Source organism: Geospiza fortis, unplaced genomic scaffold (assembly GCF_000277835.1).
Source record: "Geospiza fortis unplaced genomic scaffold, GeoFor_1.0 scaffold66, whole genome shotgun sequence".
NCBI lineage: Eukaryota > Metazoa > Chordata > Aves > Passeriformes > Thraupidae > Geospiza > Geospiza fortis.
The window spans coordinates 7,647,444-7,664,403 of record NW_005054312.1 but is presented as its reverse complement, the minus strand read 5'-3'; the positions used below and the strand labels follow the sequence as shown (position 1 = coordinate 7,664,403).

At 39.6% G+C, this 16,960-nt stretch overlaps 1 protein-coding gene across 4 annotated transcripts in view; it reads left to right on the top strand.

Moving 5' to 3' along the window:
- The window catches only part of CD44 (CD44 molecule (Indian blood group)), a 51,251-nt gene that overhangs the window by 12,424 nt on the left and 21,867 nt on the right, over positions 1–16,960 (top strand). For all 4 annotated transcript variants that reach the window (XM_031055836.1, XM_031055839.1, XM_031055837.1 and 1 more), the window contains exons 2-6: positions 6,258–6,423; positions 9,520–9,656; positions 11,047–11,118; positions 11,755–11,997; positions 12,879–12,974. In XM_031055836.1, coding sequence (XP_030911696.1) covers positions 6,258–6,423; positions 9,520–9,656; positions 11,047–11,118; positions 11,755–11,997; positions 12,879–12,974 — 714 coding nt within the window. The remainder of the gene's footprint in view (positions 1–6,257; positions 6,424–9,519; positions 9,657–11,046; positions 11,119–11,754; positions 11,998–12,878; positions 12,975–16,960) is intronic.

Genomic DNA, 16,960 nt, shown 5'->3' with positions numbered 1-16,960 from the left:
TGACTGTGATGATCAGTAGGCAGATTCATAAGGAACAACATTTAGAAGAAAGCCAGGAGATTGAGCTTTGTCTCACATCCCATTTCCGGTGTGTACTCCCAGAAGTAAGACAGAAATGCAAGGAATACTTGCTAATTTTTGGTTGGAGAAAGGAGAACCTCCCACAGCACTGTATCCCACTCTGGCCCCTGTGCATACGTCCAGCCACACTGCTTTTTCGCTGCAGAGATCCACGTCACCCCACTTGGACCTCAAGGTTAGCATGGCTGTCTCATGACTTTTTATGCAGTTAGCAGCACACAGGAGAGTGAGAAAGCTACACTCTTATTTGCTTTTTTAGACTGAATTACTAGGTACCCAAATATAACTGGGTAGTAGGAACAGCTTAGGCACAACTTCAAAGAAAGTTCTGGCTTTACACCTTTGGATCTATGGAGAGTCATCTTCACTTTCTTGTCACCACACCCAGCTACTAAGAATGTGTTGTCTCTATTTATAGCAGGAACGCCTTGCAAACATGCAGGTAAATCCCTTTTAAACTGTTTTCCTGGACATTGCTGTCTTTAAAAAGCCAGGTGTGCAGAGAATTTTTCCCTCTCTGAATATCACATATCTATTATGGATAGAATTATGTGGGGTTTTTCTCTCCCATTACAATTTTCAAGGCTTAGAATATTTTCTATGCCAAAATGAAATGAAAATATGACATTTTAAAAAATCCCTGAGGAAAACTTTTATCTGGGTTCCTTAAATCATCTACATGTATTGCAGCCATGTAAACATTTAATCTGAACTTCCTTAAGTGATTTTATTTTGTGCAAATGAATTATTTTAATTTCAGAATTAAGGGTAATTTCATACTGGAAAGCAAATTCCTTATTTTGCTTTATTTAAGTATCCACAAGGGATACTTTGAAAACCAAAAATAAGATTTATTGCCACTAAATCTGGAAATGTATTTCCTATAAATCATTGTAGGTTTCACAGCTTGGCAATACTCCAAGGAAAGTATTTAATCAGACAACTCCCAAGGATCTGTGAAGACTTTCACTGTCACTATTTGGAGAAGCCTGGCTTATGGTGCAGGTGGTCTATTTCTAGATTTGTTTCTCTGCTTTCTTTGGAGAATGTTGGTTGACAGAACCAGAATATCATAACTGGAGGAACACAAAACCAGCCACACTTAATGATGATACATGTGGCTTGATCCTTGGCGCTTTTGTGTTGGGATGGTAAAGGACTGCTGGCTTCATTCATATGGATCTTGCAAATTCGCCTTCTGAATTTTGATCAGTGTGTAGTCATCCCAGTTTTGAGTCCTATTTTCCCAGCACAGTTTTCCTTTCCTCATCAAGCCCCAAGGGATTCAAGTATAGGTGTGTTTTAATGATGTCGACACGTGTCTATTAGTGACTGTGGCTGGGATTAATGAATCATTTTACATAACCTAGCAAACAGCTATCCAGTGGTTTTCATCACTGACTTGGGCTTCAGTCCAACTTCTGACATAAAGGTAAAAGCCTCTGTATCCTGTTACAGTTGCCTGGGCTGCAAGTTGCTTGAGTGAAGTTTTTTACTAATAGACTAAAAAAAAGGTAGAATACTCAGCAAATAAGGCTTTCCAGGCCCATGTGTGTTGTAGTATATTAGGTAATCTCTGAATAATATTTTTTGTACATTTTAAGTTCTCACAGATGTCAAAATGGCAGTAATCAGACTTACGTAATATATACATTGACAAAATGTTTTGGATCCTGAATGTTTTATGAATCCATCCCATATGAAATTTTGTATTCCTTGAGCCAGAAATAAAATATGCATTCTTATTTAGCCATGAAGTATTTTTCTTGAGAAACAATTAGAAAACCAGGCATAACTAGAGATAGGTCTGAACTGAGAGACAAGATCTGGATTGTCCAGATCTCCTCAGATTTTAGGACTCATGTGGCCCAATTCATAGATTTGCCTGAAGAGGAATAGTAATGACTAGGATTTTCTTTTAAATATATTTTAATCTGTTTCCAGTATGTTACTTTTTGCTACTTCATTGCTAGCATGCATTTAAAGCAGGTGATAATACTCATAATGCAGATATCAGTGCTAAGCTGGTGGTGGTTCCTGTTCAGAAGTATCAGTACAAAATTAATCTGTGATTATAAGGAAACAATTACGCATGTACATCTGCCTAGAGCTAGAAATCAGTTTAATAAATATAGAACATACTTCTTACAGTAAATGTAAATCCTGTATCTATTAAAACAAATAGAATGAAAACTATATGCACTGTCGAACCTCTAGTTCTGTCCCTGTTGTCAGCCCCAGTTTATCACATCCTGGTGAGCTATCAGTCATCTTGAACCACAAACTGAAAAGGAAAATCCCCACCAAAACATCCCCCTAACATTTCCTGGTTGCCATGCAGTTCAGCGTGCGGTTTTACCAAGAAGTCTGTTAGCATGTACAAGTCTTACACTGCTTTCGCTGCAGAGGGCAGGGTGTTCGCACATCTTCCACTTGCCTTGCTTTGATGTATCTCTGCAGCTGCTAAAAGATCTGCTGGTTTTTTTTTCCCCTCCAACAAAAGACAGCTTGAGAATGAAGCCCCCAGGTGGTGTCTTGAAAACAATGAAAACTGGGGAGTAGTGCATGAGGCATCCATACAGTATACCAAAAATCTTCATGGAAAATTAATTCCAGTGGGAAGAGTTAGCGTGAGTCAGTGTTACTCATTATACATAAGGGTTGCAGAATCAGGGTGGAAGTGGAAATTGCACCTGGTTTCTTACAGTGACAGTTTATAACAAGCCTCTCCTATTAATTATCAGGGTGTAACTCACACTTCTCTGACAGGACAATGCTCTTTAGTCTGTGTGAGGCGATTCCACCCCACCAGTGGGCTCTAGCTAGCAAATTGTCTGGGGAACCAAAGTTAGTGATTTTGGCTGACAAGTATTGATTGAACCTGGTTTAGATGTGTGAATGAGGATAGTAGAGAAAGGTTTGCTTGCAGCTGCTTGAGAGAGGGCACCAGAAATCCCAGCAAGGATGGGGAGAAATGTGGAAGTTTATGCTTTCCATGCTCATAAAGCTCAGCACAGACAGGAGCACTCCGTGGCTTTGGTTTGTGTCACCCAATCTCATGGTCTGGGTGAGATTGATGATTATGACAATTCAGATGTATTTCGTACTGTTTGCCTTCTTCAAGGGCTATTATTAAACAGCTGTAGCAAATCATGTGAATGAAGGAAAAAAGGGAGGATTGTGTCCTGTCAGTCTCCAAAGCCAGACAGCTCTAGGAGGAGGAAGGAGGGAAAGTTAGCGTGCTGTTGGTGGTTTCACTGTGAGTCCACTCTGAGTCAGCCCCTTTGAAGATTCAAAAATGTTAAAAGGATCAGCAATAGTTGGTCATGCAGAATGAGTTTTACATTGCCTTGGCTCTTGGAACACAATAAAAATCCATCTTTTTCATAAGTGTGTTATAGCCAGCTAAGTAACATCAATATAAAATTAATGGATTTGACCTTCTTGCCCTACGGGAAAAGGTGAAATATGTGTTTTGATTTAAATTTACAGTCGTGTTTCTTCCTTAATTCAAAATTACTCTATAAGCCTCAGCATGGGAAAAAAATTAAGGTATTAATTTAGTTTAGAGCCCATCATTTGTTTTTAATATGGTATTTATTAGTGTGATTAGAAATTTTTTTGTTAATTCAGTTAAGGGTCCCTCCCCACTGTGTGAACATTAAAATCTGAGACTATACAGTAAAAATGCTGTGTTCCCTGATAGCTCATTTTTAAAATGTGGTAATTACTGCCTTCAAAGAGTAGATGCTGAATTTACACAATTTGCTTCGACTGTGAAATTCATGTGAGTTTTGGGTACTGCTTTGGTCCTTTTTCCATACTCAGCTCTTCATGAACAGAGTGTCTCTGCTACAGCAGTGGTACTTTTGGAATAGTAGGCGTAGAAGATATCATCAAAGTGAAGATAAAGATGCTGTCTCAGCATTACTTTAGGGCACAGTGCCAATGAATTGGATGGCCTCAAACCCAGTTTTGAGAACTGGATTGCCACATTTTTGCCTGGAGTTTCCTGGACACCCACGTGATCTCTCATGCTGCACAGGCAAGGCTTCCTGGGAGCTTGGCTGGGCTTTTGTATGCAGCTGGGCAGCACACGTGCAGTCAGCCTGGTACCTCCCAGCAGCGTCCTGGGCTGCAGGGTCTACTCAGGCTGAGCATTTCCATGGAAAATGTACACATGTGTAGGCATGCAGCCCACGTGTAGTTCCATTAAGCCTATCTGTGTGAGTAAGCCTACCTTTTTGAGCAGCAGAACTCTAAGTAATTGAGTGTCTAAGCGGAATTCTGACTATGAGTGAATCTCAGAGTGGTAATAGAGCATAAATTGTAGTGCTTAAAACCGGGAATGGCCTGAGTTTTGATGATAGCCAAGTCAACTCTCTCTAAAGAAAAGCAAACTTTACTTTATAATTCAGTGGATCTAGGATTAACTGCAATCAAATGGAACCCAAAGCAAGTGTATGTGGTATCTGCTTTCACAGTAAAAGCTTTTTAGAAATTTGCCTAAAATGATCAGAAGAGATGTTGAGGCTCCAAGAAAATTTATCTCCAAAATCACTGAGCTTGTTACATTAAAGTAATCAAGTACAACTTTGTGATCTTATCCCCATATTTAACATTAAGTCTTGGACCTCAGAGAGTGTGTTTTAGGAAGAGAGAATCAAGAAGGGAAAACTAAAGAAAAACCTTTATTCTTGTCTAGGTCATTTAATAGCTGCTTAATACAGGTACTGGCTGGACAACTTCCAAGACAATATCAGGCTTTGAATATGAAATATTTGGAGCCAAAGTAGAAGTCACTTGCATGGCAGATGTGAGAGCAGCTCCCTCCTAGCAGTAGTCAAGGAGTGGCAGAAGGGCCATATGTTTTTTAATGACATATGTCAACAAAATATTAAAAATATGAAGAACTGTAATCACCAAGACTGTTAAGGAGCTCTGAAATACTAATTGATTTTGTCTAAATTATTTTTTTTTGTCAGCCAATATACTGGGAAGGTGGAATTGTTGGAAAAGAGGTTTTTTTCCCATTCATTTTGTGGGAAGGCTATCCAAGTAACAATAATGATTAATTCTGTTGCTTATGGTGCAGGCATTCAAGATTGGATGCACAGCTTTTGAGCTTCTTTGGACAAGAAAGCATCAATACTATGGGACTCCTACCTATGCTGTGAATAGTGGTTGGCCTCTCATGCATCACCCAGCCTACATCTTATCTCCTGCATTTTATCTCTTTGAATGTTTCCTGTGAGCTATGGAAAGGAAATTTCCTTGAGGTTTACCCTGAGTAGATACCCTGTACACAGAATAACATCAATTTATGAATGGACAAAAGTAATTAAAGAGTGCATGCCTCGAATATTATAGTTTGCTTTCACATTTAGGCTGTAGAACAAAATAGACTGTCAAGCAAAAATCACATTAGGAAAGTTGCTCATTATTTATAATGTGTCAATGCAAATGTGCATGAATTGCATTTCGTGTCTTTTAGAAAAACAGTTTTTATATAGCATCTTTTTTTTTTCAAATAGACACTAAGGACACACCCTTTTAATATTGGAGAAGACTGGTCTATTTTTCCCTTTCTTGCACATGGAACTTCCATTAAAATTAAGATAAAAATGAGTCATGCTCCTCTTTGCACTGGAAATAATAGCTACTCCTATGAAGTGTGCTTTGCAGTTTGTCATTCTAGTCTGGAGTTGCCACTGCTTTTTTTCTCTAGAGGGAAAGGTGGGGCAGAAGCAAAATTAATTCACATTGCTTTGAAGTGTCGTGTTGTGTTGCAGTGTGATGTAGGGATTTAATTCCAATAGTGTTGTTTCCCCATCTACACACATGATTATTCTTAGTTGTATTGATATTATTATTATTAACCCTTTCTTCTGCACATTAGTGTTAATGGCATGTTAATTGTCCTGGATACCCTACAAAAACATGTTGTGTTGCTGGTTTTGGGAAGGCTGATGATTTGGCTCATGCCTCAGCCCAGAGAGGGAAAGTATGAAAAAAGTGATTGAAAGTGGCAGTGCTTTTTCTGAATTAATTGGAAGCTGTTACTTCTTGTGGGTTTGCTTTGAAAGCATTATACTTGAAAAGAAATAATTTCCAGGTCTTCAGTGAAGCATTAGGTCTAAATTTTTAACATCTTTTTTCTTTTCTTTTGATAACAGAATTCAATGTAAGTTGCAGATATGGAGGAGTTTTTCATGTTGAAAAAAATGGTCGCTACAGTCTCACACAATCTGAAGCAGTTGAACTCTGCAGAGCTCTCAACAGTACCTTGGCAACACTAGAGCAGCTGAAGAAAGCTCATGAGCTTGGATTTGAAACTTGCAGGTAAAGAAACTTGAAAACAAAGTATTTCATGACACCACTAGTGTAGTAATTACATTTGACTTACTTTAGATGCTATGATTAGCTAAATAAGTTATATTCTATCATGAAAAAAACATCTTTGTGCATGTGTATGCTTGCTCTGAGTCCTTGATGCATATAGTTTTTACCATTTATTTTTTAAAGAAATCACAACCTCACACAGATAAAATATAAAGGGAACAAAAGACTGACAGTATAATAAGCTAATTAGGAAGATGTTCAGATCCTAGTGTTTCACTGAGCAATTGGTAAGATAAATATGTGGGAAGTAAGGACCCAATGTGAGGTCAAAGGCTGAGGATGGTGTATGCAGTGTATGGAACTCAGTCTTGCCCAGGAACAGTAAAAAGCAGCAGGTGGTACTGTGAGGGGTCAACTCTTGACATCCCAGTGAAAAAATGGCCACAGTACAAGTGCATTCTTGTAATCTGTGAATGGAGATGTTTCAGATGACAGCTACAGTGGTTATTAAAAATCCCAAAACCACGTTGTCAAGTGACCTAATTACCTGCTGTAATTAATGATGTATAGGGCAACAAATGTGGATGATACAGCTCCCCAGTTTCTCCAAAAATAACTAGGCCAAGAGACTAGAAGTTACAGAAAACTTTTAATTCAAAAAAATTAGGTGAATAAAAATATGTGAGGCTGAACAATCCCAATTTTCTCAGTGTTTCCTCATAGCAGAGGTGCTTCATCCCTCTGATCAACTTCATGACCCTCCTCTGGACTCCAATAGGTCCATGTCCTTCTTGTGATGGGGACCCCAGGGCTGGACACAGCACTTCAGGTGGAGTCTGAGCAAAACAGAGTAGAGAGGGGGAATTTCCTCCCCTGACCTGCTGCCCACGCTGCTTGGGACACAGCCCAGGATGAGTTTGGCTCTCTGGGCTACAAGCAGGCACTGCTGGCTCGTGTCCAGCCTCTCATCCAGCAGTACCCCCAGGTTTTTCTGGGCAGGCTGCTCTGGTATTGGTACGCTGCTTCCACTGCCTGTGCATTTCCTTCCTGTGCCTTGGTCCCAAAACAGCTGTTCTGGTCTCTTGGCTTGGTTTCCTGATTTCTTAAACTGGTATCAAGAGCTCTTGCACTCTATGGAAGGAATCCTTGAAGACCATCTCTGTTCTTGTCCCCAAGGGCAGTTTCCCAGGATGGCCTACTGCTACCTCCTTGAAGAGCTGGAAGTTTACTTCCCTAAAATTCCGGGTTTTGACTTCACTCTTCTCCTTGCCCATTTCTCTCAGGACTTCAAACTCCACCACTGCATGATCACTGCAGCCCAGGAGATTCATGGTGGCACACCATTATGGAGTTTAAATAAATGTCAGCAGATTTTCAACTTTATTGCAGTCTAACTTAAACAGCAAACATGGAGAAATGGAATTTATCTTCTAACTGGCACAGAAAAATTTGGTGGACATTTCTCCAAAATTTTAAGACTTTCCCTCTGGTACCATAAGAAATAGTACTGACATCAGTGCTGCCTGCAACTATTTCCTCTTCTGGCATGTTTATTTCACAAATATTGTGGTGGTGGAATATGTGAACAGAGAATTATTAGAGGATTCTTCCATCAGAAGTGGAAATGTAATTTTAAATTGTACCATGTAAAAACTAGAAACAGTTCTTTGCTCTGAGGGGAAGTCCCTCATAACGCAGTAGGCATGATCTTTTTCAGACATTAGCACATGAACATACACAGCATTCTGAATGGCCCAGCACTACACAATGTTTAGAGATCAAATCCTAAATAATGCATAGGGGTAGAGATTTCTATGCAAGCAATTAGGAGTATTCTAAACTATGGAAAGTATTTTCTAAAGCTAAAATATGAAACCAATTGAAAGAAGAAGAAGGATTTTTTTTTTCCCAGGGGGAAGCTGTAGTTTTTAATTAACGTTACAATTCCCTAATTCACAATTTACCAGAGGACAGATTTGGACATGCAAGCCATGTAGATAGGATTTCTTCCTCCCTTCCTTCTGGCCAACCCTCCTACCTGTGCTAGAAGTAGTCCTTGTCAGTAAGCTTTAGCTCTTATTAAACGTGAGTAGGAGAGGGAAAATATGCTGCATATAACCATCCAAATGTGTGTGAATAAGATGAATCAACAGAACATAACACAAGTAGGTCAATATTGGTTTGTAAAGTGTCAGCATTGTATGCTTAGTTGGGACTGTGAGTAAAGTAATTTATAATTCCACCTACAGGAGTTTCAGAATTGCAGGTATCTGCACATTAGACATGAAACTCGAATGATGTTCCTAGATAAAAAATTGCAAAGCTGTGACATTTACTCCTCCCTGATAAATCATTCCTCTCAAGAAGTAAAGCAAAACCCAAACCAAACTCCAGTTCTTGTTACCATTCTATCAGATCTCCAGTTAAATACATTGGAATCAATCAGGTATTACAGGATTGCAAAACAGTAACAATGTATTGTACCTTATCTAATCACAGTCTTCACTGAATTATGTGAGCCCTGTGCACAATAATCACACTGAAAGATACAGTAAGAATTTGTGGATGAATGATTCTTGTATTTGAATATTTTACTAGGCCATCAGTTTTTGCAGATAATGATGTGTATTGCAATCATTCTTTAAACTTGCTCAAGTACCATAAATTGAGCCCTCAACATTTCTGTGTGAAATGTTTCGGTGTGTTATGTCAAAGCAATGAAAATGTGAATTCCTGAAGAATGGGAATTTTGTGTCAGGTAATACAAACTCACCCTGAACAAAAAGTGCACTCACCTCCCTCACTTTCACTCCCTTGCTCTGGAACTGATCACCCTAGCTAGCCAATAAGATGCATATTTAATTTAAATGTGTTTAGGTCTAGAAATAAAACACAAAACAATGTTGAGTGATGGGGGACTGATGTAGCTGCATGTGAGAAAGGAGCACTCAAATGAAAAAGGAAGAAAAATCAACAAAACAGTACTAATAAATGCATGTGCCTGTAAAAAATAATGGCTTCTTTGTAGCTTCTTAGTGTTTGAGGTGACATCTGCTATAGTAAGTAATATGGTTTATTTACCTCTGTTGTTCACAGGTATGGTTTCGTGGTGGGGTATATTGTTATCCCACGGATCAATCCCTATCATCTTTGTGCAGCAAATAACACTGGCATTTACAAACTTTCAGCAAATACAACTGCTCGGTATGATGCATACTGTTACAATGCAACAGGTAAGGAGATGATTTTATGATGCATTTTAGAAACAGATTAACTAAAAATAACATATGTAATTGCCTATTTAAGGTACTGGGATGAGGGCTCATATAATAAACATAGGCTGGTTTTCAGCTGAGAAGAAATACATTTTGTCAGCCTCTAGAAGTGTATCTGTCATGTCAGCAATGACTATTTTGTTATCAGGGTGTTTTGAACTAAATCACTTTTCTGGCCTTGTGACAAACTTTGCAGCTTCAGAAGAGTTCATTATAATGGCTTAGTGAAGTGAACCATTGCAGCAGTGAATCTGAAAGACATAACTGCTGTCAGCCCTGGCACTCAGCTCTTCTGTTCATGCAGACATAAGCTTTACAGTTGCGAGTTTTTTGTGTTTTGGGAGTGGCTGCCACCTGCAGCAGCTGCAAGGCCTGCAATGTCCATCCCAGGCCCACGGACATGGCTGCTGCTCTCCTGGTGGCAGATTCATTCAGTATTTGCTCAGGCAGATCTCCATTTAGACATGAGGCAGCTGGACAGTAACATGTGTCAGCAGCAGACCGCTTTCATCTAAGGTTTTGGACTTTTTAATAGTTGGAGATATTATAGCAAATTATTAGGAAAGTGTATATAGTCTGTGACAGATGCTGAACACACTGTTTGAAAATAAGATCTAAACTAACTTCAAGGATCTTGAATTTCAGTAGATTGTGACATTTGTAGTGGAAGCAGAGAGTTCTCACAGAGAGCTGTAGGAAAAGTTCATCGATGATTTGAATGCAGTAATGTTTTTTATTTTGTTCTTTGTAGTGATATAATTAAAAATCTCTGCATTGCTGTAGTATCATGTGAGTTGCTATTGTCTGTCACTCACAGATGACTACAATGGTGATGTCCATCCCCTCCAGATCTTTATAGCTCCTCCCAAGTATTATTCCCTACCAGCAGTATGAGCAGGTAGCTCGTACACCATCCCCAGGTGGGGCACTTCAGCCCACAGGAGCCAGCAGTGCTCACCAGAGCAGGGCACGCGCTGCCTCTGCCGAGCCCTCCGGGGAGGGGATGGTGTCTTGCCAGCTAAAAGAGATTAGTGTTGCCACTGCCACAATGACAGGGAGTCTGACAGCATTGAAACTGTGTCATAAGGCTGTTTTAACTGGCATTGATTGCAGACATTTTCTGGAAGGGTTATGGAAATGGAGAATCTCGTTGTTAGCTGACAGAACAGTCTCAATGCCCCACCTGGGAAGGTGGTACGTCAGTGAATAACATTTGTTTGGAAATTTGCTTTCAGTCCTCCTCATCTGAAGCTGATGTTTTGTCATTATGTACAATTGATTTAAGCATACATGCAATTTTTTAATCCATTTTTTCAAATTAATACTTTCTGTTTTCCTTCTTTCACAGAAACAGAGGAAAAAACATGTGAGCCAGTTGTAAAAATAGATACTTCCTTACTCAGTAACCAGGATGAAACAGGTACTGTACTGATTAGAAAGACATGCACTTGCTCAATTTTTAGTAACTGGTTATCTTATTTTTACATAAACAATCAGTAATATTAAAAAAGCCAAGCCAAACATAAGAAAAAAGAAGTTGAGAGATGTTCAATAGAAATTAAAACAACTAGTCACTTGTCTTCCCCTAAAGCCTATGGAGTTTGGTTTATTTCAGGATACCAAACATTTTTTATATAGGTATTTGACATTTTTGGGACCTCAGAGCTGCTAACATCCCTTTGAGATAAAGGAATTTGCTTAAGACTGCACCCTTCATACATGTGATTTGAGCTGTTTGTTAGAAAAGATGCTGGAAGCTGAGAAAAGGTTCATAATAAATTATTTCTTCCAACTCTAAATTCTAATTGACTTTACAAATGCCAAGACATTATGTTAAAATCAAGCTGTTTAATAAAAATAAGTGATGCAATTCAGGCCCTACAAATGCAAAAAACATATAAATTAGCATATATGCATTAGACATATTTTAGTGATGTATTATCTAGGTTAGATAGGAGGGCAAAAACAGGTGAACTGGTATTGATCCATAGGCATTACTCTTTATTATGGCTGTGTACCTCCTTGACATGAATTCCGTTTAATTCCGTTTCCGCAGTCATTGACAACGCGGACGGCTCCCGCTACAACGCGGACGGCACACGTCACACCGGTGGAGAGTCTTCCACCTCAGGGGCGGATGATGAAAATGTAGGTAGTGGATCAACTCATGAAACAACTGCCATGGATGCCTCCATCGGCAGGTCCAGCCCCTCGTATTATGGAAGTCCTACTCCAGTCTCACAGCTGCCAGGTCATTCTTCTGGAGGGGGTGAAAAAGGATTTCCTGGAAGAGACTATGGTAAGGACCGTAGGTTGACACTAATTTCATGGGGCCCTGCCAAATACAAATGCCATGTTCTTTTCAACTTATTTTATTTAATCTTTTATGTTGCTTGTGTGACTGAAATTATCCGAGGTCTGAAAGACTCGCTCCCAGAATGTTAGGGATACAGATATAAGTCATCCTCTAGGGACAATAAAGCTTACTGTGTGACTACAGGCTTTTTATCAAATCACCAATAAATTACCAGTGAAGGATATCAGTATTTTGCATTAATATCCTCAATACATACTGAAATTAATAAAAAGAAAAAGCAAGAGCATTAGGATTATAAAATTACTTTTCACTGGTGGTGTACTCACGGCACGTTATGCTTGTTTTGACATGTAGCTAGCACCATTAAAGGTAAATCCTAAGACTGTCTTGCTAAGGAACTAGGATCAGAAACATTCCCCACATTCCCCAAGGTGTGTGCAGTGTATTTCTGTTGGTTGCTGTTACAACTTTTACTATCTCTGCTTGCATTCATAGTCTAGATTTTTGGACTAAACCTCAGAATATATCTCAGCAGAAGGGAATATGAATAACTTCACTCATTGCTCTAGAGTCCCTGTCCTCATGTCATACAGCTACAATAAGATCTTGTAGCACATAAACAGATCATTGCCAGAATGTTCATTGTCACTGTAATGCATTCTGCTCTTCAAACGATCTGTTTGGGTGGTATCCTTACTGTGTTAGTGAGAGAAGTGTGTGTGGGGTCTGCATCTTTCTTCTCTCTTGGACCAGCCCATGAAGGAATGGAACTTGCAGGGTGGAATAGTTGAAGTACTTGTGAGTTCTTGTGAATATTGCAACTGAGCTTATGAAATAGTAATGATTTATCCATCACCATACAGATGATGAATTTCCATCTGTATCACCTGACACCTCTTTTGGGACGCCGGCTGGTGATTTCCATGACGAAGATGATGGGCAGTATCCTGCAAGTACTAGTAAGATTTATGTTTCATAATAACAACATTACACATAGATCACATTAAAATTGCTTGCTTCTTCCAGAAGCGTGTTCTGGTAAGTGGTGAAGTATACAACACCTCAGCAATTGGAAAGACATTGAAATAGACTACTCTCTAGACTGGTTAAGTGGGAAATGAGCTTCACTCTCTGAGACAAGGGGAGCAAAATCATTTACAGTATGTTTGCTGCAATGCTTGTACCTGAGCTCGGAAAGACTGCTGTTTTGGGTTTCTCACAGCTGGTTTATCACTTTATGAGGAATCACAAATTACTACAACCTATTATCGCTTGAAGTCAATTTATTTCTGAGGTAGAAAAGGATATTTTTGTAGATTCATGATGTTATTCTAATATATTTTTGGTTGTGAATGTATGTATGTTCCATGTCAAAAACCATGGCCTTGCTAACGAAGGCAGTGCTTTATATGGTAGTTGCAACTACCAAGCCATTTGTGCGCTGCAAAAACTAATTTCATCCTTGCTGTTGGCAATATTCATAAGAAAAAATTGGGGTCTGTGGTTACTCCACAGTCTTTGAGGACCCAAAAGAACAGTAGCCATCTTCTCTTCTTTGTCATTAAATAGCTTTACTGAGTTGGAAAAACTGCTTATGATGTTTTTATCAAATATGTAGTGCACAGCAGCTACAATAAATAAAAAGCTTTTGAAGTCCTCTTCCACATTTTAAAGTGGAAATAATGTACATATGTTCACACTAGTTCTTATGATTAGAGTGATAAAGATCTTTGCCTCAGAAAATATAGTGAACCTAAAGGGAGAACATTTTAATTATACAGAGGAAATCTACAGAGGCTTGTTGTAGTAAAGATCAAACTGATAGAAGGGAAAGTTCCTTCCCACTGGCTCTTTTTTTTCTCCATCGGGGGAATCCATGTAGCTTGATTGTCTGTTGGCTGCTGATAGTTGGTCAAATGGTCTAAGTGACTTGGAGAAATGGTGCCCTCATCACTGTATTTAGAGGAAGAATGATTGTATGCATTACAGTTAGCAAAAGCTTTGCTAAAAGACATAAATTATTAAACCCAAACATCTTTTCTCAGAAGATGTGAAGATTAGTAACGCCTTTAAGTATGTAGATAGAAAAAGAAATACTAGGTTGATTTTACCCCCAACCTTGAAAAAAAGTAGAGAATTTTCTGGTGCTTGTTTCCAGTGAAAGCTATTGTAACAAAATGTTGCCTGTAAGGGGTGGAGGTTTCAGAAAATCCCACCTGTAATAGTGGGGAGTTTGGTTGGCTCTGGTGGTGATTTTTCCTTCCTATATGTTTGCTTTTGTGTGCACATGTGACTTAATGTTTCCTTGTGCTGGTGTTTCTGTACCCACTGAAAAAACCTGTCCATTGTTTCTGTACAGGAAAGCTTTCTGTTTTTGTTTTAATACTTGATTATCAAATGTATTGGTCCTAAATATCTATGTCCCTTCCTCTTGCTAGCAGCTCTCTCTCATGGGCAGGATTGTTTTACAGAGAGAAAAATGGAGATATTTAACATCTGAAAAGATCAAAGAAGCTATAGAGAAATGTGATAAAATGTGTCAATAATGATAAATGTGAATCAGAGAAGTGATAGCATTGGTATGTTTGTTTACAGGGGTAGGATTGATAAACTGGTTTCTCTGGAGGAAAAAAAATATTATGAAAGTAATGCTCCTGGGCTTTTCTGATAGCTTTGGCTGTTACCCAGCAACATCACTTTAACACAGAAGTGTTTAACTCATTTAGTTTAATTTTACTGCATTATAAATGAATCAGTAACCTAGCATTCCTTTTAGAAAGACATGAAGTATAAGCTGTGCATCTCTCTGAGAAGTCATCAAATATTCAGTAGCACAGGAAAAAAAATTCATGGACAGCAGTCCTAAAAAGAAGGAATAAAGCCATGTCCCAATATCTGTTATTTAGTTTGTATAGCAGTGCAGGCTCAGTGGAATATCCTGGTCACAATTTAACTTCCCAGAGAAAAAACCCACAGACAGGGAAGTAGAAAATTAAGAAATAAGTAAAGAAAAGTATTTGTTGTATATCTTCAGATAGATGGCTGAAAATCTATCTATATAATTCTGTAGTGTGCTAAAGTGAAAAACAAAATTGGTGGCTCTCCACTGTACTACATTTAATTTGTAAAGTTACAGTTTCTTTAAAAGATACATAGTTTAATCTAAAGAATTCTGTGCTATGGTTTGAAATGAGCAGTTTGCACAGCTCCTTGTTCTTCAGATGATACACATTCATTCTTTCTCTGGATTTGGGCATCACTGGTGGTGTACTCCAGCAAGTTAATGGGCCAGATTAATACAGCATCAGCACATTACCATTGACTTTCTCTCCTTGCCCAGATAGGTTTTACTCTTTGTTATTAGCAAATTATGATTCACCTCTAGGTGTGCCATGAATCAGACATAGAACTCTTACTGATTAATGAGCTACCTACATAAACAGTAACTCTGACTGATTTTTTTTCATCCATATACAATAGACACATCTATTTCCATACCAATACCTATATGGATGCACAGTGGAAGAAAAGGCTGTAGATTCCTGTAATTATTCAAAGCAGAAACATCTTTCCATTCAGAAATATCTATCCCAAACCTGTAGAATTTAATATTTGATATGCTGTGTTCGGAGGAAATGCTGTGGATTGCTAATGTGATAGGAGTAAAGCTGCGCCTCTCTCCCTGTGATATACTAATACCTGCCTGGAAAGTGGTTCTGGTGTAAAATTAGCTGCCAGCATCAGGACAAGGGGAGTGCATGTGCCTTTTGAATGTCCTCAGGTCTGAGCTCAGGTTCTTGGCAGCATTGGCTTTGTAGATACTTCTTACATCTTTTGATTTTTTGTCATCTTGGTGGACGTTCCTCATTCTGGGCTCTATTTCAAGGACTATCTGCTCTCTCCTGCTGTCAGAGCCTGTGAGGAACTCATTAACCTTATGGAACGTGGAGCAGTGAAAAGCCCCACGGGGCTTTTTGGTGGCTACTCTCAAGGGAGCATGTTCTTTCCTGGGACTGCCCAAAGTGCTTGCATCTGGCTAGGCATTGGAGGAATGTAATGACACCATGGGTTCATACATTCGCCCTGCTGTCACATCCATCTGTGGGCATGAGCGTGCTCAAGGTGCTGCTGCTGGTGGAGTGGACTTTGCTGGAGGAAAAGTTGCTTCTCAAGAAATAATCACAAGATCTTGGTTAAATGAGCCATGTCCTAACAGCTCCAGGGCCTCATCATGACAACCTGGAGAAAACCACCACCCAGGCTTGGTGGAATCCGTTCCCAGACAACTGGTGGTGGTCGAATCCTGGAGAGAAGACGCCAGAGCCCACGCCAGCAACCAGGGGTAAAGAATGCCATGCTCAGAGGCTGCTTGGTTTAGGGGCTGAATTACCAGAGAGCAGGGCAGCAAGCTGCACAAACTCTAGGTGGAAGGGGGGATGGATGTGTGGCATCTCTCACTGCTGTTCCTTGCACGGTACTTGAAGCAGGAGAGGCAAAGTCCCTGGCTCCCTGTCACAGAGTGTAGACGCGGTAGCAATGGAGCAGTTGTGCACATTGTCCATGTGCCATGGAAGCATTCTGCCTGTCTGAAAGGGATGAGTCTGGGAGCATGCCATTATGTAAAGCATGTACCTGGGTCTGTCTTTCTTCCTGTTTGGAAGCAGTTTAGGAGCAGACTGTTCCAATGAGAAGGACATGTAGGGGAGAGGATGGAAAGGATTTCAAGCCAGTACTCTGCTCTGAATATGCTGTGATTATGCAGAGGGACCTAAAATGTATGTAAGAGCTCTAGAGGAGCAGCTTCATCAGGGCCGTGGCAGAGGGGAGAACCCCTTGTGAGTGAAAAGGCCAGGAGCAGCTATGGCCCCTGGGAAGCATTGGGGCTGTAAATTCTCCTCTGTGATTGTAAGGCTGCGCGTAGGGGAGGCAGGAAAGCTGAAGTGCC